This window comes from Capsicum annuum, chromosome 8, assembly GCF_002878395.1.
Source record: "Capsicum annuum cultivar UCD-10X-F1 chromosome 8, UCD10Xv1.1, whole genome shotgun sequence".
Taxonomy (NCBI): domain Eukaryota; kingdom Viridiplantae; phylum Streptophyta; class Magnoliopsida; order Solanales; family Solanaceae; genus Capsicum; species Capsicum annuum.
The window spans coordinates 35516979-35540957 of NC_061118.1; the positions used below are offsets into that span (position 1 = coordinate 35516979).

The 23979-nt window shown below is 37.0% G+C and overlaps 1 protein-coding gene across 6 annotated transcripts; it reads right to left on the reverse strand.

The window, feature by feature from the left end:
* Positions 1–7452: 7452 nt before the first annotated feature.
* On the reverse strand, positions 7453–23762 carry LOC107844860. 6 transcript variants are annotated; one of them, XM_016689205.2, is made up of 10 exons: positions 23673–23762; positions 23532–23580; positions 23327–23386; positions 15205–15337; positions 14251–14545; positions 12015–12143; positions 11886–11935; positions 11449–11546; positions 11080–11367; positions 7453–8409 (listed from the first exon to the last, which is right to left on the reverse strand). In XM_016689205.2, the coding sequence occupies exons 3-10, from the start codon at positions 23372–23374 to the stop codon at positions 7927–7929; spliced, it is 1524 nt and encodes a 507-aa protein (XP_016544691.1). In that variant the 5' UTR covers positions 23375–23386; positions 23532–23580; positions 23673–23762; the 3' UTR covers positions 7453–7926. The 6 variants fall into 6 exon arrangements, with proteins under 6 accessions (XP_016544691.1, XP_016544707.1, XP_016544687.1 ...); XM_016689221.2 differs by having other exon boundaries at positions 14251–14530; positions 23327–23389; positions 23673–23753; XM_016689201.2 differs by having other exon boundaries at positions 23327–23389; positions 23673–23753.
* Between the last annotated feature and the right edge of the window lie 217 nt (positions 23763–23979).

Consider the following 23979-nt stretch of genomic DNA (forward strand, 5'->3'; position numbering starts at 1 on the left):
TGCTGGTTTATTCAAATTGATTTAGCATTGAATGCCTCATATAAATAGCTAAATCATTACTTATGAGAACAAAGATAAAAAGTATTGGTCTGAAATATATATTGCATACAATAGCACTTGTGTGCATTAGACCAATAAGTTATGATCAATTCTTCCCTCTCAATTGGTTCAGGGTCAGGAACCATATATTTTTCATCTAATAACTTTTTCATGTGTGGTATGTAATTAATAGACATACCATGATTCACAAAGATGGATTCTCCAAAGTAGATTGGAGAATATGTTATTTTTCCTAACATAAGGGGGAGATAATAAACAGCTAAGAAATATGTTGAGAATTATCATTAGTACGATCCTTATTTAAAAAATAATTCTAGTCAAATGCCAAAAGCATTTGCTGACCCAAAATTGATTTTATATTTAGCTGCAGATGCTCCTACTATATGTCCATAAAGGACAAAGTCTATAGCATGCATGAAGAATGGTAGATCAATCAGTTCCAAATAAGGTAATCCTTGAAAAAGAAATGGAGCAAATGATCATAATAAAAAGACAATATGCTCTTGAAAAGCGACGACATAACGCTTCGTGAAACCTCAAGAAGAAGTTCAAATACCTAAAAATAATGATGTGATAAAATCTCAATAAGTTATGTCATAATGTGAACCGATACAAATAATATCTCGTCGACGATATCTTTAGTACAACAACGCACAATATTGTATAATATTATAAGGATCTGAATTCTATGTTTATTTAAGCACACTGACGTAGAAATAATTATCAAGTGAAATATTCTTCTTGGTAAGCATAAGATTTATTTGGCCCGCAGTCCTTACATTAGAAGATGTCATGTATTTAATATTGAATAGTTCACTTGATAATGAAATTTATATGAGAATTCCAGAAGAATTAAAGATGCCTGAAGCATATAGTTCAAAGTCTCAAAAATTATATTCAATCAGATTACAAAGATCATTATGCAATCTAAAACAATCAGGTCGTATGCGGTATAATCGCCTTAGTGAGTACTTGATAAACGAAGATTACATAAATGATGTCATTTGTCCTTATAATTTCACTAAGAAAACGACATCAACGTTTGTTATATTCGTTGTTTATGTGGATGACATAAAATCTCATTGGAACTCCAGAAGAGGTCCAAAAAGGAAATTGAATATCTAAAGAAAGAATTTAAAATGAACGATCTTGGAAAGACAAAACTTTGTCTTGGTCTACAAATTGAGCATTTAGCAGATGAGATCTTCATTCACCAAACTGCTTATACCGAGAAGGTTTTGAAATGATTTTACATGGACAAAGTATATCCATTAAGTATTTCAATGGTTGTTCAATCACTTGAGGTGAGTAAAGATTCATTTCGACCTCCAAAAAAAGGTGAAGAGATTCTTGGTCCTGAAGTACTATATCTCAATGGTATTGGTACACCTATGTATCTTGCTAACATCGTAAGGCTTCATATAGCCCATTCTATTTATTTGCTAGCCAGGTACAATTCTTCTCTTTCACGTAGAAATTGAAACGGAGGTAAGCATAAATTGCGATATCTAAAGGAGCCTATTGATATGAGTCTATTTTATACTAACAAAGATAGTTTAGATCTTGTTAGTCATGCAGATGCAGGTTATTTATCTGACCCACATAAAGCTCGATCTCAAACAAACTATGTGTTTGCATATGGAGGTACTGTGATATTATGACGATCTACGAAGCAGCCTATTATTGCTATTTTCTTCAAATCATGCTGAGATAATAGTTATTCATGAGGCACGTAGAGAATGCATATGACTGAGATTAGTAATACAACCCATCAAAGAGAAGTGTGGCCTAAAGATTGATATCAAGGTACCCACGGTCATATTTGAAGATAATGCAGCATGCATAGCTCAATTAAAAGGAGGATTTATGAAAGGAGATAGAGCGAAGCCGCTATAAAAAAAATAGTGTTTAGCGATGAAATTTACTGATAGATCAATTTTCGTCATTATATAGCGACAGATTGGCAACGGAACTATCAATTTGGTCGCATGCATAGCAAGTTCATTTTTATGTATGCTATTAACAACGAATCAACGACGAAAGAGTGCTTCCGTCGCTAAATAATTGCAGAAAAAATTGGCGTCTAAATATAGTGAAGGATTAGCAACAAAAAATTTGTATCTATTTTAATTATTTCGTAGCAACGAATTTAGCAACAGAAAATTCGTCGGTACGCTGCAATTTTTTTTTAAAAAAACTAATTTAGTTTAGTGACCAAATTATCCGTTGAAAATATTATTTTTAATTAAATATTTTCTGATCAGTTTGATCTCAGCCGGCTATACAAAATGATCCACCGGCTGAGATCTAAAACCTTCTTCCTCTCCTTTTTAACCGAAAGAACAAAAACACTAATCCATTCTTTCCACTTCAGTCGTACCTCCCCTCTTCTCCACTCTCTCTCTATGGTCTCTCTTCCTCATCATCATCTCCGGTCGCCTGACGTTGGAGCACCGCCATCATCGCCCTTCTCTCTTCCTCCGTCCATCCATCGCGCTACAAATAACGAAACTCCCAACTCCAGTCGCCGCCCAACTGCAATCAAGCATCGTCTTTCACAGCTCTCCCTCCCCGATGAACTTTTCTCTTTTCTCCGACTGACGCAGCGACCAGCGTCACTGGCACTTCCTCTGTTCTCCCACAAGATAGCCAAGTGTAAGCCGTTGCCGATGCCCGCAACCCGATGTTTCCCCTGCTCCAGTCGCCGCTACCATCTCAAAAATCATCTAGCCAAGCACTCTGACTAGGTTTCGCAATGATGGATTCGTAAAAGTCCATCGCAAGTTTGATTTCTTTGTCCTAATATCATCATCTTCTTCTACTCTTTTTCTTTTTTTATAAACAGATTCTTAAATTCAAAATAGTTGAAATTTGGCTTCGAATTTTGAGAAGATTCTTATTGCTTTGTGTTTGTTTCAACATATGTTAAAACACTCAATTTCTATTGTTTAATTTCTTTATGAGGAAATGTGAGGAGATTGAATTAGCAGAGAAGGTGTTTGATGAAATTTTTTAGAGAAATATGATTGCATGGAGTGCGATGATTAGTGGGTATTCGAGATTGGGGATGGTTAATGAGTGTTTTGAGTTATTTAGAGAAATGCAGAAGACGGAGGTGGTGCCGGATAAGGTGAGGATGGTGAGTGTGATATTAGATTGTGCTATGTCTGGAGCGTTAGATTTGGGGAGGTGGGTGCACGCGTATATTGATAAGAGATTGATTGAGAATGATCTTAAACTTAGTATCGCGTTTGTTAATATGTATGTGAATTGTGAATATGTTGAAAAGGCAATTGAAGTATTTGAAGCTATGCCTTTTAAAGATGCGAAGGCGTGGAGTTCGATGATAGTTGACTTGGCAGTAAACGGGCTTGCAGAATATGCTCTGATGACCTTTTTCTAGGATGACCAAAGCTAAGGTAATTAATGCAATTATTATGAACAATATTGTTACATACAATTTTTCTTACAAAATTGTGTGAAAGTTTTCATCTTTATGCATATATAACATTTGAGGAATACATGACTTCATCCTTATTAGCTTTGATGTTGAATGTTTGCGTAAAACTCAGATTAATTGAGTTGTACTCTCTCCATTTCAACTAGTTTTTCTAGTTTTGACTTGACACAAAGTTTAAGAAAGTAAACTTTATATAATTAGGTGAGCTTTTGTAGAGGTCTCTCAAGTGTTTCTGCAGTAGTGTGTTAATAGACCACCATAAATTTTTATTAAAGAAAAACTACACGAATTAAAAAATATAGACTTTTTTTTGTCGATTAAATATAATTCGTAACCTTTCTTCTCCTTCCCCTTCTCAGCAGTCTCTTTCCTTTCTCCCAATTTGTAAGAACATGTGGCTCTATCACAATAGGCTAAATTTTTAGTTTCTTTCAATTTATTTCTTCTCTAATACTTGATGAAACAAATATTGATTGTTATTTGTTTGTATAGGCTATTACAATAGGTCGAGATCCAACTTCAAGTGAGTTACATTTGCATGTTCATACACATAATCATGATGGTAAATCTTTTGTTGCTGAGTGTTTTCGACTTCTCCGCGTAAGTTCAAAATTTACATCATTAGATATACTATTCTCTTATTTTTCTTTTGTATTGGAATCTGTTGAAAGCTCATATTATACATGAAAATGAAAGAAGCAACAGGAAGTTGAGTCTATTTTAATATCTCCATTTGTTAATTACAGAAAAAGTATGAAGAAATTGTACGAAAAAAAAGACAGACTGAATCTGAAATTGATCAATTGAAATCATGTTATGAAGTTGCGGGAGGAGTAAAGAAGAAAACAGTTATGTAGTAATAAATACTAATTTTGATGGATGTGAATTTGACATTAGTTTATTCTTGACAAAATACTTAAACTTGTGGATATTTGGACACAATTATGTGATGCATTTTGCTATCTATATATTTTGAACATTCAAATATAAGTAATTATTTATATGAATATTGGTTATTTTAATCATTCAATAATTTACGCGTTTCAATAATTTTCTAAAAAAATTATTAGCGACAAAAAATTAGTGACTAACTTTTGTCGTTGCTACTGAAAAACTTTAGCGATAGATTATAAAATATAAATTTGATCGCTAAGGACGGCTGCTCAGTCGATAAAACTATGTTGCAACGGATCAGCGACAAAATTTTCTGTCGTAAATTTAGTCACAACGAAAATGAATTTTAAAAATAGTAATGGTATAGCAACGGAATATTCCGTCGGTAAAATCAACAACCGATAAGTTCGTCGCAAAGTGGTCACAAGTTTTTCGATGGAATTCCTTTTTTTCGTCACTAAGAGGCTAGCAACGAGCAATATAGCGACAAACACAAATCCATTGCTATTTCGTCGCAATTTTTGTTTACCGACGGATTTACATAGAATAGCGATCAAATGTGACTGTCGCTAAATGCTGTTTTTTTTGTAGTGACCACATTTCGCCAAAGTTATTCTTCACATATGATCTCTAGAAGAATGATGATATTGATGTACACTAAATCCGTTCAAGTGACAATCCAGCAGATTTGTTCACTAAATCTTTACCAATTTCAACTCATCTTGAGAAGATAGTACACAAGGTTGAAATGCGAAAACTGAACCAGTTAAATTGGGTTATCAGGGGGAGTAAGAATACGCGTTGTACTCTTTTTTCCTTAATCAAAATTTTTATCCCACTAAATTTCTTTTAGTAAGATTTTTAATGAAACAACACTCAAATGCGTATTCCATAGATTTTTCTTTAGAGGAGTGTTATGTTACATTGTAGAAGTACATACGTCTAACTAGGTGCCATGTGTCTTTCATTGTATTAGGCATAAACCCTCATCATCATCCACCTCTTGTTAGTGGGTGGGTTTCCATTTTCCTTCTTAGGCTATAAATAGCCACATTTGAAAAGGTCATATAATTTTATATCAAAAATCCTTATTTCTTAATAACAATAAATTGAATGTAATTTTATGATATCACTTTTTAAATATAATAAATTTAATATTTTAAAAAAATTATAATATTTAATGATAAGGTTAAATTAAGAATTAAGTGATAGGATTTCTTTTAATTTTTTAAATTAGAGGAGTAAAAGTGGACATCTTTTTTAATATAGTAGACAAGTAAAAATGAATGAGAAAATATTTACTTTTCTTTGTCATATTTACTTGTCCACTATACTAAAAATAATTATCCGACTTTATTTATCCAGTTTGAAAAAATAAAAGATAATGTGCGTTTCTATATTTTACCTTTAATATATTAAAAACATTCATTTCTTAATATTATTTAAATATCTTATAATTAATAAAAGTAATATAGCAAAACGACCCATCAATTTGTTGTATCTTAAAGATATGCCAAGTGAAATATACACTCGTTAAGAAAGATAGACAAAGAAGAGTTAATGTAAACACTGGTAAGTTTTGAATAGGAAAGGAAGAGAGGGCAAGGATTATTTTGTTTTCATTCCTAAAAATCTGAGTGGAAGTAGTGATATATCAGAGGCTAAAATGCATCACGTGATAGATATATACATATTAATAATAATGTATATACGAAAGGTAATAAAAGTTAACGAGACAAGAAATAGACCTAAATCAATGACTAAAATTAGCAAAAAGATAAAAAAGAAATGGACGACTCTTCTTTTGTGATATTTTGGACAAACACTAACTGACTTGAGAGACAGATAATGCCTGAAACATGTCATGACAAAGCTTGATAAGGGCTAGCACATTGCTGCTTTGTACGTTAAGATTTATAATCATCTTTTGTTCTCTACTATGAAAACAATGTTTTTTGGTTTATTACTTTTTGGGGACTTAAAAGGAACTGTCACTGTCATTTTAATTTTTTTTTTTTTTAAATTGTTTTTTCCCCTCTTTGAACTTTCATACTTTTCTTTAATGACTCAAAATCATAACGATTGGAGGTGAAGGACGTTCATGGCTCATGCTTGGGGTTGTCCAGTTTCTCATGCACATATATTGTATATGGAACTGACCTAAACTTCATGTATTGTCATTGTGCAATGTGCATACATAATCGAACGTATTAATATTCAAATTCTGAATTCGCATATATATGTATAAATACACGTTATGGATATTAATCAATAGTCAATCCCATGCTTTTCGGCTTACTTGTGAAATGAAAGATCTCTGTCATGTAATCGAGAGAGCTAAGCCGTGTGTTATTAATAAAAAGATTATTTGAAAGAAACCTGATATGGATTGGATTAAACTTAAATTTTGATGATGGTTGTTGCAAAGGCAATTCTAGTGGTGAAATTATTAGGGATAAATTTTTTTACTATATTACAGTGACTAATTTATAAGTCATTTAAACGTTTATAAATAATATTTTAATAACAAAAATAAAATTGACACAAAATGATACATTCTCTCTTAGTTTTTCAAATCGGAACAACTATTTTAGTAGACTAAACTAAACAAAGATGAGAAGAGCCAGCACTTAATATTTGCTGATGTGTTAATCATGAGAACATTTGCTTAAGATTTTTACCTAGACGAATTTTTCCATTACTATAATTAGTCATACTAGTTTTACACAATTTTAAAATTTTAGGCTTTTGGAAACACAATCTAGCACGTAGTCCCGATGCGCTGTGACAAAATATTGGGTTTAAGTCCCATCAATTTTTGTAGAATTTTTCTCTTAACATATCTTTCAGAATACATCATATATTGCTATCACATTCACTTCAAGAATGGAGCAAATTGTCATCGTTCGGACTTATCACATATTACTACCACGTTCACTTCATGAAATGAAGCATATTCAGTAGACAAGTTTCATGACTTTTTATCAAAAACACATTATTTTGGGAAGAACAATTGGACAAGGAAAGAAAGAAAATCGGAGAGATGAACCAAATCTGCACATCAGAATAAAAACAATTACAGAGTTTTATGCACATCACAATGTGGCAATTATTTGCTCCATTCTTCACTTCTTTTTTTGTCCAGCCACACTTCTTTTCCCTTTTTTTCTAATAAATAGAAAAGGGGGAGACGGGCGGGGGTCGATACGCATGTGACATTCTTCTATATTCTATTCACCGGAAGTTTATAACGGAAACAAGTGAAACATATCATACCATGACATGAAGAGATGAAGCACGAGGAATATTAGTAGCTTAGTTGGTTAGTTACCTGAACTCCCACCTTATTGGTGAGGGTTCGATTCCCCACATTGTAATCCCCTCCCCCTTTCCCCTTCCGCTCCCCCCAATTTAAAAAAAAAAAAAAAAAAAAGAGATGAAACGCCTCGTGAAAACAGGTAGTTAAGCATCAATATCCAGAGGCCGGAGGATGCTCTCTTTGTATATGCCACTCATTCATCTTTGTTTGATAGTTCATGTCTTTTCCTCTGTCCCATCTCTACTAGTAATGTTAGAAGAGCTTCACAAACTTGAGATGCATCAGCTTCAGACGGGTTATCATTTAATTCAGAATATACCATCCAAGCATGATCCAGTTTCCGTTTTGGCCTAACTACCACCGAGCCAGGGACTTCTGCATCACGACAAGTGACAAGCCCATCGCTCTTCTCGCCATACCTGATCTGAAGAAGCTGGGCACATGCAGCCATCACAGCACCAAGAGGCATCACCACAGGGAATGTAGCAGCAGGTTGGGAAGCAGAAAATGTGGGCAATTCAGCATGTGCCACCCGGGATAATGTGGCCAAAACTGCAGGAGAAATGCTGGCCTCTGTCCGGAAGGAAACAACGGGAAGCTCCCTTGGCAAATGATATTTGCTCAAGAATTCCTTCCTCCTCTCATAAGTCAAATCTTCCAAAGCTTGCATGTCTCCCTTCAAAACAGCAGCTGATATTAGAATGCGTAACACAAAATGCAACACTACTCAAGAAAATAATTCCTCATATATCTGACATGTGGAGCATGGCACGTTTGGATTACTTGTTTTTTTTTTGATTATTTTTTTCGCTTCGCTTTCTTTGAATACCAGAAAAGCAAACAACCTGCAAAGCACACATCCAAGTCAAGTGATAGGTGTGTCTCAGGAAAACAATTCCACTACACCCCCTAATCCAGAATGTAAATGTTGCTCCGAATGAATCTGGACGTTCAAACCATAAAAGGCAATGCATAGAATAGCTTTAGACTATCATAAACCCGTTAAGGGATAGTTGCAATAACACTCGCCCACACGTGTATCCCAGTCATAGGGATTACGTGCGGATTTGAAAACTTTTTGCCTCTTTTATAGGAAGTAGTAGTCACAAGGCTAACAAAGACGCTTGAGGTTCCAAGAAACGAGAGAACATGCAGCAGACACGGAAAGATATCTCAACAGGATAAGAAATGTGCCTAGACTATGTTAGCGACTCGATGGGCTAAATTGAGAAGGGAAAACCCAAAGAAATATAATAAAGAGGTAAAAGATCCTAAAAACAAGCTTTTCAGTTAGACGATCTACCATCGCGTAGCACAGAACCATTGTAAATCCTTTGAAAAGTTAACACAATCGATGATGAACAGGTGACATGTTTTCTAACACTTGGACTTTTGAAACAGTGTTTCTGCATCAAGAAGGAAAAGGAGAATATCCAGAATGGCAACAACTTATACATACAATATTATCTACATACCAACACATTGCTTATGTGGTACAATATTATCTATACACCAACACATTGCTTATGTGGATGCAAGTTAATATATAGCCATAATAAGTAACAGAGAAAAACTTAATGTTACTCCAACTATGTACTCCACTTCTCAGTCCTGCAATCTTTTGTTAATTGTCATATAATACAACTCTGAAGAGAAGTGTAACTTGCAGGGTCACACAATTTACAGGTATCTTAACAGCTTATGCATGACTTTAATCATGAACATCAATATTTGAAAGTTCCATAGGGTATCTCCTGGCTCATCAAATTTTCTCTGAAACAAGGATGAGCAGATGTTACTCAATTTTTTTCAGCTACTTCATTCAGTCGGTCAATGTTAGCTTGTTGGACCACACAATATGCACTCCACAACTTATAGGAGAAGGTTACAAGTCATCATTGAAAAACAGGACAGTTTTTTGCGTTTATAATTCCTCAAAACAAGTTGTTTCAAGTTGAACCATCAACGAATTCACAACTCGCTTGTGATCACTTTTGAGTCAACACTAGGAGCCAAATGTACAATCAAGAAATCACAATCCATAGTCGCAATATAAGCATATTCAAGAAGAACAATTTGCAACTAGGCCACATATCTCATAACAATGTGGCCTTTGATTAGGAGCCAATCATATTCATGAAGCTACTAATCCATCATCATAAGAAGCGCGATATTCCAGAATAAGGTCAAATCTTGATAACACATCACTAATTCAACAAAATCCGGTTGGTTCATCTTTAGCCTGTAATTTAATGCTTCAAAAATCTCTTTTTCGTTTTTATCCCACAGGTTAGAAGAACACAACCTGAATAGCTCACTGATACTTCATCACCAAAATACCCTAACAGTCCTCTGCATAAATATAGGTTTAAACAGCACTTCCCAAAAGGAATAAGAGAATTAACGAAGCTATATTAAAATCCCTTTCGACCCCTCATCTCTGGAAACAAATAAAATCCACTATCCTTTGCAATTTATATCTCCCCTTCTTTATCTGATTCATTAGACTATTTCTCTCTCTCCCATACACAACAGACAACACATTCATTTCTGCTGACATGTCAAGTTTTAAAACCACTTGTTGTTCACACTTTTTACTGAAAACCTAACATCCATGAATCATATAAACAACAAATTAGCTCCCAGCTCTGCTATACCACACACAAGAATGGAACAAAATAGGACTTGTGCACATTTCACACTATCAAGAAAAACTTTCAAACGGGATCTCCAATTACTTAGCTGGCATAAAGGAACCACTGCGATCTCCTCTTCCAAAGACCACTAAACTAATCCCCTCCTAATAACAGCAAGAGTTAACACAGAACTCGAGATTATCTTGGACTAATATTTGATACTCTGTAAGTGCCTTAGTGCTTTTTCAAATTTCCTAGTTTGACGACCTAACTTCAGTAGATACATATACACAATAAAACATTGCACACCCACAAATGCCTCTGCAAAAGGGGGAAACCTTTGAACCCCAAGTTTGAACTTCCATTGAACATCAAGCCATACTTCCATCAGAGTCTTCCTGGCCGCCATTACAATTAATTCCTTCAATTTTCAACAGTTTTTACCTTTAATTTCTTATGTATCCCCAAACAAAGTCCATGCAATCTTTAAAAGAAAACAAATACATATTGTGGGTATCTTGCATATTACACTTCTTTGTACATGTCGACCCACAGCGCGAAACATAGACTAACCCTAGAACTATTGATGATTTGAAGCATGACAAAGAAATTTCATCCGATTGTACTATATTGGAACAGAAAACAAGACGACCCACACCAGAATAACAGATGCACATCAATAACAGACAAGCGACAACTAGTGGATGTACCTTGATTACTTTACAGATGAGGGTCTCCATAAGCTTGCGAATGTTTACATAATCACCAAGCTGTCCTTCTCGCAGAATGTCTGAAGCAATTGGACTTCCACCATATGGGCTCTGTGCTAAAACCAGCCCTGCTACCTTGTCTTTCAGATCAGTCCAATACATGGACAGAGCAGCTGCTGCATCTACTCCACCTTTACTGTGTCCAAGAAGCAAGACACGTTTCCTGGAGCCCCAATAAATTTCTTCAATGTAATCTTTAATCTCTCTTGAGTTCTTCTCCACAGAGGCCTGCATATTTTATGTTTGGTGGTATTAGAGAAAGCGGTAAACTGCACAGATGGTTTACAAACAAGAGAGATACCCCTATACCTCACTATGAATTTTGGCTATGTGACAAGCAAGTCCCATTTTTGAAAAGCTTGTTTTTGTATTGACAAAGTAAAGTGGTCCATGATTGCTAAAGAGACCTGCACAGCAAAGAGAAGACCAGCAACTATCAGGACACATGCTACTAAAGATGATTCATTTGCTCATAACCTTAAGACACCTTGAACAATAATATCATTTTTCCGGCATCCCCTAATAACTAATAATTAAAAGGTCCTGAAAAGATCATAACCCCAAACATGGTCAAAGATGCAGGGCAATCAGGGGAAAATAATCCACATAATTGTACTGATACAAGAGAATGTTGGCACAGGACAACTTATAAGCTTTCTATAAATTCTACAAGGCAGATCTACTTTCAAACTTTATGCATTTTGGTTGTTTACTATCACGATTGACTGGAAGGAGGGTGCTTTTACCTGGAACTAACAAGTAAACCATTGAATTTGGTAATCCATGTAGTCCATGCCTGACATAAAGAGATTAGAACAGGTCAAATTGTGTCCGAGTTGACAGTTGCAATCAATTACATCAAGTGGTGTTTTTACCTAATATCATCAATGATCTCGACAAATCTATCAGTTTGATCTTCAACAGGAGGCATATGGGAAGCACGTTGTAGCCATCCGATATCATCAGCTGACCCACGAACTGTCCTTCTCACCCTCTCTATAAGGCTAAAGAGGAGCAAAAATCATGAGGAAAATTACTCAAATAAGAGCACTTACACCAATGGGTAATACCACCAATATCAACTGTTCTATAAAATCTGTAGAATACAACAACAACAACAAACCCAGTGTATTCCCACCTAGTGGGGTCTGGGGGGGGTAAGATGTACGCAATCCATACCTCTCCTCTGATGAAGTAGAAAGGTTGTTTCCGATAGACCCCCGGCTCAAGGCACGAGATACCACACAAACACATAGTAAAGCACAGAAGCAGATTACATAACATAAATACGGCACCCATAAGTAATATAAAACAGAGGAGAACAGAGGAAAATCACACAAATTCGTAATAAAACATGGAACACGGAACACGGAATCATAACCGGAATAACACCCCCACCAAGTAGTTCCCTACACTAGCGACCCAAACTGGCCCTAATCCTCTGCCGAAATTCGCGCCCTCCAGACCTTCCTATCTAAGGTCATGTCCTCGGTGAGCTATAACTGTTCCATGTCCCGCCTAATCACCTCACCCCAGTACTTCTTCGGCCTACCCCTACCCCGCCTAAAACCATCCAACGCTAGCCTCTCACACCTACGGACCGGGGCATCCATGCCCCTCCTCTTCATGTGTCCGAACCATCTCAATCTTGCTTCCCGCATCTTGCACTCCACTGAAGTCACACCAACCTTCTCCCGGATAGTCTCATTCTGAACTCTATCCCCTCTAGTCAGTCCACACATCCAGCGCAACATCCGCATTTCTGCCACCTTCATTTTTTGGATGTGGGAGTTCTTAACTGGCCAACACTCCGCTCCATACAACAAGGCCGGACGGAGTACCACCCTGTAGAATTTGCCTTTAAGCTTGGGCGGCACCTTCTTATCACACAGCACCCCCGACGCGAGTTTCCACTTCATCCATCCCGCCCCAATACGGTGCGAGATATCCTCGTCAATCTCACCGTTACTCTGGATCACGGACCCAAGATACTTGAACTTATCCCTCTTACATACCTCCTGTGCTTCCAGCTTCACTACTACCTCATTCTCCCGCCTCACGTCATTGAACTTGCATTCCACATACTCCGTCTTACTTCTGCTTCTGCTCACCCTGAACCCTTTAGACTCAAGAGTTTGCCTCCACACCTCTAATTTGTCATTCACACCCCCTCGAGTCTCATCTATCAGAACTACATCGTCTGCAAAAAGCATACACCACGGCACCTCCCCTTGAATGCGCCGCGTCAACACATCCATCACCAACGCAAACAAGAAGGGACTAAGAGTAGATCCCTGATGCAATCCTGTCAGGACAGGGAAATGCTCTGAGTCTCCTCCCGCCGTCCTCACCTGGGTTTTCGCCCCATCATACATATCCTTAATTACTCTGGTATATGCCAGCGGTACTCCACTCACCTCCAAGCATCTCCAAAACACCTCCATGGGGACTTTGTCGTAAGCCTTCTCCAGGTCGATAAACACCATGTGCAGATCCTTCTTCCTCTCCCTATACTGCTCTACCAACCTCTGCACCAGGTGGATTGCCTCCGTCGTCGAGCGGCCGGGCATAAATCCGAACTGGTTTTCCGAAATAGACACTATCCGTCTCAGCTTCACCTCGACCACTCTCTCCCAGATCTTCATAGAGTGACTCAATAACTTAATCCCCCTATAGTTATTGCAACTCTGAATGTCCCCCTTATTCTTATAGAGGGACCATGGTACTCCACCTCCACGCCTCGGGCATCTTTGCCGTCCTGAAGATTTCATTAAACAATCCAGTCAACCACCTTACACCAGCCTCTCCAACGAACTTCCAAAACTCCACCGGTATCTATCCGGCCCCGTTGCCCTACCCCTTCGCATCCTGCGGACAGCCTGTCTAACTTCTTCTACCTTAAAACGTCTACAATAGCTAAAATCTTTGACTGCACGAAAGGAATATGACAGCTTCCAAGGTTCTCAAAGTTGAGTTTTACGGTAAATCAGCAGCTTTAATGTAATTTCAGTTATCAATGTGAAGATGACTATACAAACATGAGTATGTAATAACAAGCATATGAAAATGCAATTTAACATGCCGAACTTGTATCCATTCAGATAATCATACCCTTGGAAAATGGAAATGCCATTTGGGCTGATATTCGTTGATAGAATCTGTGCACTAGAACCCTCAGATAGGTCATCCGAATTCGTGGCTGCACTACTGCTATTAGAAGATTTTCTGGATAAGGTCCTGCTTAATCCTTCATGGAGAAGTGGAGCATCAACAGATGGTTGAGATGGTCTACAAACAGCTAAATCACCTCCACTTGAAGAAGCAGCATTGGAGGCAGATGATCCTCTAGTTTCAGCAGAACCAAATGTAACCATTTCCTGGCTTCCGAAGCCTGTGGAGGCAGGTTCTGTTACAGTTGGAAACAGGAGAAAACATCATACAAGCAATAACTTGATGACCCACAACCACAATAGTAAAAACAGAAAGGAATTTGCTGACACAGTTCAGGAGTAAATATGACTGTGTTGCATATTATGGAAGGGGAAAACGAACACGGAAAAAGAGGTTCAGAATCTCAATTTCTAATTTCTAGAACCTCAAACCTAAAAATTTAGTGGTACTAAGATATGTTGTTTCAATTCAAAACAGATATGATCCAAGTGCAAGCAAAGAAAAAGACACTTATTTATCCCCCACTTAAAGGATAAACACTAACTTTCAATCATGTTACACCACAAAGCAATGCATTTCTTACGTAGTAAAAGTTACACAGTTTCACATGTCCATTAGCTTTTACCACATAATTCAATATGGGAAGTCTAACCTGGAAGAAATTACTTGGATACAATTGGCAATAAATTCAAGAAGGTAACCTTTTTAATATCCTAAAACAGTGAAATAGAAGACTTCCAAAGGTACAAATTCAAAAACACATGAAGTATACAAAACCTTAATGGATCAAAAATCACCTAACAACCTATCTCAACCAATCATCATTAAATGAACTCGGGAAATAAACTTACTAAGGGCAAAGAAAAGGACTACTAGAAAAGTTCATGAGCTCACCAGAATAATCCATGAAACAGCGAGTAAAAAAAGATGTTGTCTCGGAAAGATAGGAAGCAGCATCATTGAGAGCTGGGACAGAGGTAAGTAGCTGAGGGATAACCCTATTGTTTCTTAAAGAACTGTCATTCGCCTGGCCAAAAAAAGGGACCGCATGAAGTTCAAATATTAAAAGACAAGAACAACTTTCAGAAGGTTTGGAAACAAATGCTTCAGAACAGTAGGTAGAGAATTATCAATAGACATGTACACTTAAAAAAGAAGATAAAAGACAAGTTACATCTGATAGAAGTTGATACGTCTAGCCCTTAGATCTTGGGCAATTACTCCAGACTCGCATAAATGGTAATGACTTCGCCGTGTATTTTATTAATTCATGGAGCAACATGACTGGAAGAAAAAACAGAAATGGCAAACGTAGGTAGGATGATAATGAGCCAAAGATCTGCAGTTATGCTTATCTAGGCTGCCTACCCATATGGGGCTTGGCTTGAGTGGAAATGTGGCTTTGGAAGTAAAAAGGAGATGTGAGCACTGTTGGTATTCATAACCACTCAGTCCTCAACCACAGCTTTTCCTCTCCTGTTGCAAATCTTTTTTTTTTTGGTTTACCGGATTGCCCTTCGGTTACATTGCCTAGCATACCGTAATTTATTAGTTGAAGCTAGTAAAGTCACATGCCTAATATCAGAAACTATTTTTGTCAAAGCACGCAAACCCTAAGCAGTTAGCTAATGGATCTGTATAATTACTCGAGGCTAACCCCAAACATTGTGAAAAATGGAGAACGAATAAAACAAGAAGATGTCGGTATGTCATCAAACATTTAGAGGGTACACATATTTCCTTAATGGATTCGATTCATTTGCCCTTCAGTTTATCATTCAGTTCAGATATTGAACATTTTTTATGCGCTAAAATTTCAAGTACTTCAGTTACTTTAATTTTCCAAACAAGGTTATCTTGGTTCAGCCTCAGTTCACTTCAATTATTATCCATGCAGCACTTAACAAATTTAGGAGTGTCATTCCACTTCCTCTCACTCCCCTTTACCATCTCCCATCAAATATGAAATACAACTATGCATTGTATGAAAGCATTTCCTTACAACCAACAAACTTCTAACGCTTTCCTGATAGGAGCAGATTAATACAAGAACCCTTACATATTAAAATTGAGCAGAAACCATAGAAATATCTTATCACAAGGCTCAAAAGGTTTTTCCAAGTAGCAGATCTAAATCAAAGTTCAAGAATATGATATTTAATTCGACAAATACTTCCCATTCTTACTTTCTCCCACCTCAGTCCTAAGTTTCCATCACTTGAAGCCTTAAATCCACCCCTAACTATCTTCAAGTTCACTGCTACTCTTTTTATTACCAGCACAGTATGTGATTTTAAGAATTTGCGAAAAGAAAGGAGGTCAAAAGTGAGCTTCTATGATACGATCCGGGTCGGCCTTAAAGCTTTAGAGAACATCTTCCGAGGCCAATACCAAGAGGTCCAATCCACAAACAAGCCAAGAGCTCAAGAGGACATTCGGTGGACCCTTTTTAGGATCCTAAGCCCGCAAGGCCGTGTGGGGCATGCTTGAAGAGCCCATGTGGGTTATTTTGAAAATAGCCACTTTTGGGCTATTTCTCGTAATAGGCTATCTAGGGCAAAGGCAACACTACAAATATGTGTCTTAACCATTTTCAATTCTAATTTTGATGATATTTTGAGAGAATACTCTTTAAGAGTGAATTGCAAGTGTGGAATCACTTGTGGCAAACGTGGAATCGTTTGTGTTGGTTATTGTTTAGAAACGTGGGTTGCTTGGGGATTCCGATTCCCTTGAGGTTCACGTAAGAAGTTGGTGTTTGTTTATACGAGTCTTAGGTCGTCTTAGCGTTTGATACACGTTTTGGTTCTTATTTCCTGTATTCTCTTATGTCAACTTATCTATCTTTCCATTCTTGCACGTTTTGAGTTTTGCTTCTTGTTGTCTTGTTCTCGGTTTTGTCTTAGTGTTCTTAGCTTATTTTTGTGTTTCTTAGATAGATCCGTATCATTTGGTATCAAGAGCAAGGTTTGATTTTGTTCCTACGAAGACAATCTTGGGATTGTTATCTAGAAAATCAACAAAAAAAGGGGTCAAAAATCCAAAAATCACAAAAAAAAGTGTGTTACGTTTTTTACCCTTGGCCGAGAGTTAGACCTTGGATTTATTTTTGTGTCTTTTGTGTGTTTCTAGTGTTAGATCCTTGTTTCCTAACACTAATAGAATCTAGATCTAGAATTTGAGCCATTTCCAGGTTGTTTTGAGCCATCCACCATTGTTGAGCTTGAAGTTGAAGAAACTTGAAAGGTGGATCTCAAAATTGGAAGGGTGGTTGTTGAGATTTGGGCTTGAAATCGTGATATTGGTGTTTGGGAGTTCAAAGCGTGCTTGAAAAATCAAAAATCATCAAATTTGGAGGTCATTTGCTTAAGGTTCACTTTTGAATGTTCTTGGTGTTCTTCATGTTCTTCATATCTTGTTCAAGAAGAACCTTCAAAAAGTGTTATTTGATCCAAAAAAGGAGGAGAAAGAGAGTGGGGTCCTTGTTTGTACAAAGAATATTCCAAGTCTTCCAAAGGAAGAAAGAGCCCAAAAGCATCAAAAAGGGAATATTTTCAAAGAAGAAGAAGGGAAAGTACCCGGGGGAGGGGGGGATCACAACAAATTCAAACTCTTTTGAGCTTGAAAAAGGTCCAATTCTTGTGTTTTTTTCTTCCAAAACCGATCACTACCTCCCTCCTAGTTGAAGATTGATTGAACACAAGTTGGAAGCAAGAAATTTTTCAAAACCTCAACCAACCAAAGGCTGCCACGTCACCAAATCCGTACAACTCACCCTAAGCTCAAATTTTAGAATTCTTAGTTTCTTTTCTTTGATTCTTAGTTTCATTCTTGATTCTAATACTAATTAGCAACTAGTAATCACCTACTAGATTGTGAATTTGTCTTTTTGAATCTGTTTCCTTCTTCTCATCTTTCCTTGTGTGGTTTTTCGTTTTAGATTCGTTGTAGCTTCTTGATTCACGTCCTACGTAATTTTGTTTATTTGAGTCTTTCAAACAAGAATCCACTCCGACCTCAAGCTACAATTGGTACTAAGTAAACTCATTGGAGTACAAACGAGATAACAACACTTGCGACGCCAATTGAGTGACATTCAAAGGTGTGAGCTTGTGAGGTTAATTTACTAACCTTAACTCGTTTGCTGTTTTTTTTTTTGTTTTTGTTTAGCATTTCTTGATAGGTACTATGGCGGATGAAGGTGAGATTCCTAGTTGGGTTAACTCCATCATGGAAAAGCTTAATGCTATGGATAGCCGATTAGGATCTCTTGAAGGGAGTGTGACTAATATGGATGGTAGGATGGGTAACATGGAGAGTTCTCTCTAAAGGAGGATGGACACTTTGGAAGTTCGTCTAGACTCCACCTACTCAACTCGTCAAAACTATCATGCCTCCTCTAGTGGACATGCTCTCAACACCTCACTACTATAACTCCGGAAACACTTCACCAAATGTTCAATTCACCTAGAAAAGTACATGAAATCGTCATCCAAGCCCCTACTTATCCGAACAACCGAAACCCTGTTCGTCCACATGGTAGAGGCAACTTGGGATACCGTCCTCAAGTTCGAGAAGATCATCAATGGGATCAAGGAGGTAATATGGATCGAGACATGGGTCTTAACTCAATCAAAATCACTCTCCCAACCTTTTTAAAGGAACTAGTGATCCATCTATCTACTTTGATTGGGAACTACAATGCAATAGGATCTTCCAACTCAATGAGTTAACTCCACACAAGAAAGTCCCCCACACAATTGCTCAACTCAACTTGAAGGGTATGCATCTACTTGGTGGGAGACAAAAAGATTGCAAAAAGCAAGGAATGGTATTCCTGACCTTCCGGATTGGGATGAGTTAAAGGCACTTATGAGGGAGAGGTATGTTACGGAGATGTTCAAGCAAGAGCAACTAACAAGGCTCTATAATTTGAGACAAAGAGACAGAGGTGTGGAAGAATATTATGAGGAGTTTCAAAACTTGATCCTTCATCTTGATATTGTTGAACCCCCAAATCATTACTAGCTCGGTTCAAAGGTGGTTTAGATTATGAAGTTGTTTCTCAACTAGTTGTCCACAAGTTTGACCGAATAGAGGATCTTGTTGAAGCGGCCATTGAGGTTGAAAGGAACAATAATGCCAAGAAGACCTTCAATAAAAGTTACCAATCTTCTACTTCCTCTAGATGGAACAAGAGCAAGGATTTCTACAAATCCTTAGAGAAGAAGCCCGTTGATAAGGCAATCCAAAGATATCCACCACGGCATGAAGGTAATCCATCTTCTAATTCCAATGCTAAAGGTATTACTTTCTTTAAATGTCAAGGTTGGGGTCATAAGGCTAGTGAATGCCCCAACCAAAGAAACATTGTATTGGTGGAGGGTGATCATTACTTTGTTGGGAATAAAGTAACCCAAAATGATGGTGGTGAAGAAATCCCTCAAGAGGATGATGACATTGGATGTGGAGGGGAATTAGTGGAGGAAGAAGAAACTCTTTTGTACCTTATGGATTGATGATGAAACCTCCCAATGAAGATGTTTGGCCCGAAGAAGGAGAGGACTTGAATTTTAACCTCGTGATGAGGAAGGACAAGGATGATGAAAATGGGCAACTTCGGGATCAAAGGGGAGAACTTGGTGCTAAAACCAAGCACTTGTTATTCACTACATTCGGCCCTAGCCTTGAGCCAACTCCCAAGTTGGTGCCTAGGAGGATGAGTTCCCATGGTGCAAGTTTAGGAGGAAAGAGAGCAAGTTCAAGTCTTTGCTCCTAAGGTATGTGCCTACCTCCTCCTATTTCTAGCTTTCCTTGGAATTATGATGACATTTACCCTAGAGTAGACAATGCTATAAAGACATTTGATTTAAAATCCTACTTAGATGGTATTGATGTCTTTTGGAATGCCTTGAATATGCATAGAATGTATGGCCTTCCTATTTCGGATGGCAAGTCTATTTGCTGTTCCAAGAAGAGTCTATGGTTTCCACTTGATAAACAACTCTTGTTCCTTGTCACACTTATGTGGATAGGCAAGTTGATTCTTTCTTAGAAGGGTATTCGGGTTTTTGTGATTGGAAGGGTATTCTACTCTCTAAAGATTCCTTGCTCTTTTACCCTTAGTTGTTCCAACAAGTGATGATTTGCTTGGTAATTTTGTTAATGGGACTAACTTGGGAATTTCTTGATGCTCTTCGTAGACTACTCCTTTGCACTTTGAATGTTGACTTTTCTTCCAATATCTTGAAGGATGTTTGGTTATATGTGAAGTGTGTGCAACCTTGGCATGATGCTATGAGTGATTGTACTAACCCTAAGCCTCGTGTCTTGAGGAACTTGTATTTGTTTGTCCTTCCAGTGCTTTTGCAGGGTTTGGATTTGAGGACGAATCATTTTCAAGAAGGGGAGGATGATACGATCCAGGTCGGCCTTAAAGCTTTAGAGAACATCTTCCAAGGCCAAGACCAAGACCAAGAGGTCCAAACCAAGAGCTCAAGAGGACATTCAGTGGACTCTTTTTAGGCTCCTAAGCCCACAAGGCCGTGTGGAGCATGCTTGAAGAGCCCATGTGGGTTATTTTGGAAATAGCCACTTTTGGGCTATTTCTTGTAATAGGCTATCTAGGGCAAAGGCAACACTATAAATATGTGCCTTAACCATTTTCATTTCTAATTTTGATGATAGTTTGAGAGAATACTCTTTAAGAGTGAATTGCAAGTGTGGAGTCACTTGTGGCAAATGTGGTATCGTTTGTGTTGGTTACTTGTTTAGAAACATGGGTTGCTTGGGGATTCCGATTCCCTTGAGGTTCATGTAAGAAGTTGTTGTTTGTTTATATGAATCTTAGGGGTTTTAGCGTTTGATACACGTTTTGGTTCTTATTTTTTGTATTCTCTTATGTCAACTTATCTATTTTTCCATCCTTGCACGTTTTGAGTTTTGCTTCTTGTTGTCTTGTTCTCGGTTTTGCCTTAGTGTTCTTAGCTTATTTTTGTGTTTCTCAGATAGATCTGTATCATTCTATCCGAGTGCTACTGAACAAAGAGAAGTGTCCCGAGTCTCAGTTGTCCTTGTTTGTGGCTATCTGAACTAGACACTGGGGTAGAAGTTGTTTTCCCACTTAATTGTCTTTATATAGCTAGCCCTCGAGGAAGAAAGTGAAGATTGAAAAGGTGAAGAAGCCACTAATTATGATTCATTACTTTGATAAGATCAACTAGAAACCATGTCCATGCATTGTTGAAAAATGAAAAAAACTCGAGACTTGTGATAACTCGAAGAAAAATCACATAAAATTGTAACTCCATCCATGACACAGTCCTTGCGGGTTATAATCCCAGTGACCCGTACTAGAAATCTAGAAGACTTTTAAGTGAATGGGCTCGTAGCCAAAAAAATATTAGGTTAGTTAAAGTGCAGCCAATCATCTGAGGCAGTGCATAAATGAAAAAAGTCATACTTGGCTTGAAAGAATTCAACAACTAATACATTCTCCAACAAAAACAGAGAACGGGAAGGAATGTCACAAGAAACATATTGTTTGAAGTTGAAACTAGCCAAAATCAACACATCCAAATTCATTGCAATGCAACAAAAAATATAAAATTTAAATTAAAAAGCAATCTGAATTAAGGTGACTAGGACAGCCTTAAAAGGAAAAACTACATGGATGTGCTAAGAAGCCTATAAACAGCTAATAATCTCCAGTCGAAATACCCTCTTACTAAAAAGGTATGACCAAAAGGAGCCACATTTTGAAATATACTTATCCGATGGAACAAGCCTAAATTGCTACAGTAAAAATGTGATGGACATTGTTCCTCGGATTTCAAAAGAAATGTGCTGCATGAGGAATTCTAAGTGATGCTATATGGAAAAGTATCAATGCACATTCAATCCCTTAATGTCTGGAAGACATCTTTAAGACGGAGAGCAAAGTGATGAAGTGTGGTCTAGAGCTCCGCTACTCGAAATGGCGTAAAATTTGTCCCTTGAACTTCATTACTCGAGTGAAGTCCAAGAGATTGGATTTTTGTGTTTATGGGGTCTGAATTCTAAAAAAAGGCAGCTTATTGAGTTCTTGATAAATCATTTATACATATTAAGCGTATTTTTAACTCAAATACAAGGTATTCCGCCAAAGCTATTAAATTCCACCAAACCCATATGTGGAACTGTGGGTCCTCCTGAGAGAATATTAATATGGTGAATATCTCATACCAAGAGGACCTTGAGTGATACTGAATAGTCAATAAAACTTCTACCCTACCAGGGGCAAATTACAAAAAATGTTCCATATACGCAAACATCACACTAAATGCATATGCGAAGTACCATTAATTGATCCAACAACTCTTGGATCAACTGAAACCAAAAAAGACCTGCCCTTTCAAACAAACTAGAACCCCTTACTTAAATTTTAGACAAAACATACTGCTTGCTGTATTCAAAATGAAACACTTTGGAGGAATTAAAAAATTGGTATTCAGCCTGGTGAGGGTCGTTTGGCAGGGTGCATAGTACTAATGCAAAATATCATGTATTAGTGATACTTGCATTAGCTATGTTTGCGTTAGTTGTGCTTTCTTTTTTCTTATGTTGTATTTGGTTTGATGTATTAAAAATAACATGAATTGCATAATTTCAAAAAAATATATGTATTTTAATAAAAATATCCTCCATAAATATGGTGAAAAGGATGTGGAAAAGATTTTGAGGGACAATTATAACTTTAACCATACTAATGCATGCATTAGAATACATTGCATTACTATACCATGGATATCTATGCATTAGTAATAGATTCCTTAATACAAAATAGAGTTTATAACTAATGCAAGCATTAGTAATACATAGGATGAAAAAGCATGCCAAACAAGGTATTAGTAATACACAAAGCTAATGCAAGCACACACTACCAAACGACCCCTAAAGCCTCCAGCTATGCGCAGAGTCCGGGGAGGGCCAAACCACAATAACAAATCAGTAATCACGAGTGATGAAAACACCTTACCACAAAGGGCTCACTAGACTCCTGGTTTGTGCTGTTACGCCTCTCCATATTATAAACTCACTGCTAATAAACCAAACAAATTAAAATTGAATTAATATAACCAAAATTCGGACAATTCAAAATCTTAAACACTGTTATTGAAAGAAAAATAAGATAATACAATCAAAATACACTGAAATTCAGATTATACTAACAGAACTATTACCTTTAATCAGCAGAAGATATTGAAAATAAGCTTTGGCAATTTTACGATTCTGAAAAACACGAAAATATATATTTTTTTAAATCACAAAATAAATAAAAATTTACAAAAAAAGGAAGCTTGGAAAGAGGAGTAATAAATTACTTAATTGAAAAGCAATTCGAAAATTAACGAACACAACGTACGACAGAAAATTCATTAAAGCGATGTCGTATGAGTATTTCTTCCAACTATAAATGAAAACGACAGTTGAAAAGAAGATCATGAACCGACCTATTTTTGGGCCGGGGGCCCTATCTAGGCCCAATTCTCAACAAATGGATCTTGATCCAACTTGTTTTCAACTCCACTCTCTTTTCTTTTTAAAAAAAAAAGTAAATAAATTCCTTTTAATCTATTTTTTCGTCAAATATTTCAGTTACCTGGTATTGATTGCTTGTAGGAAGTGATG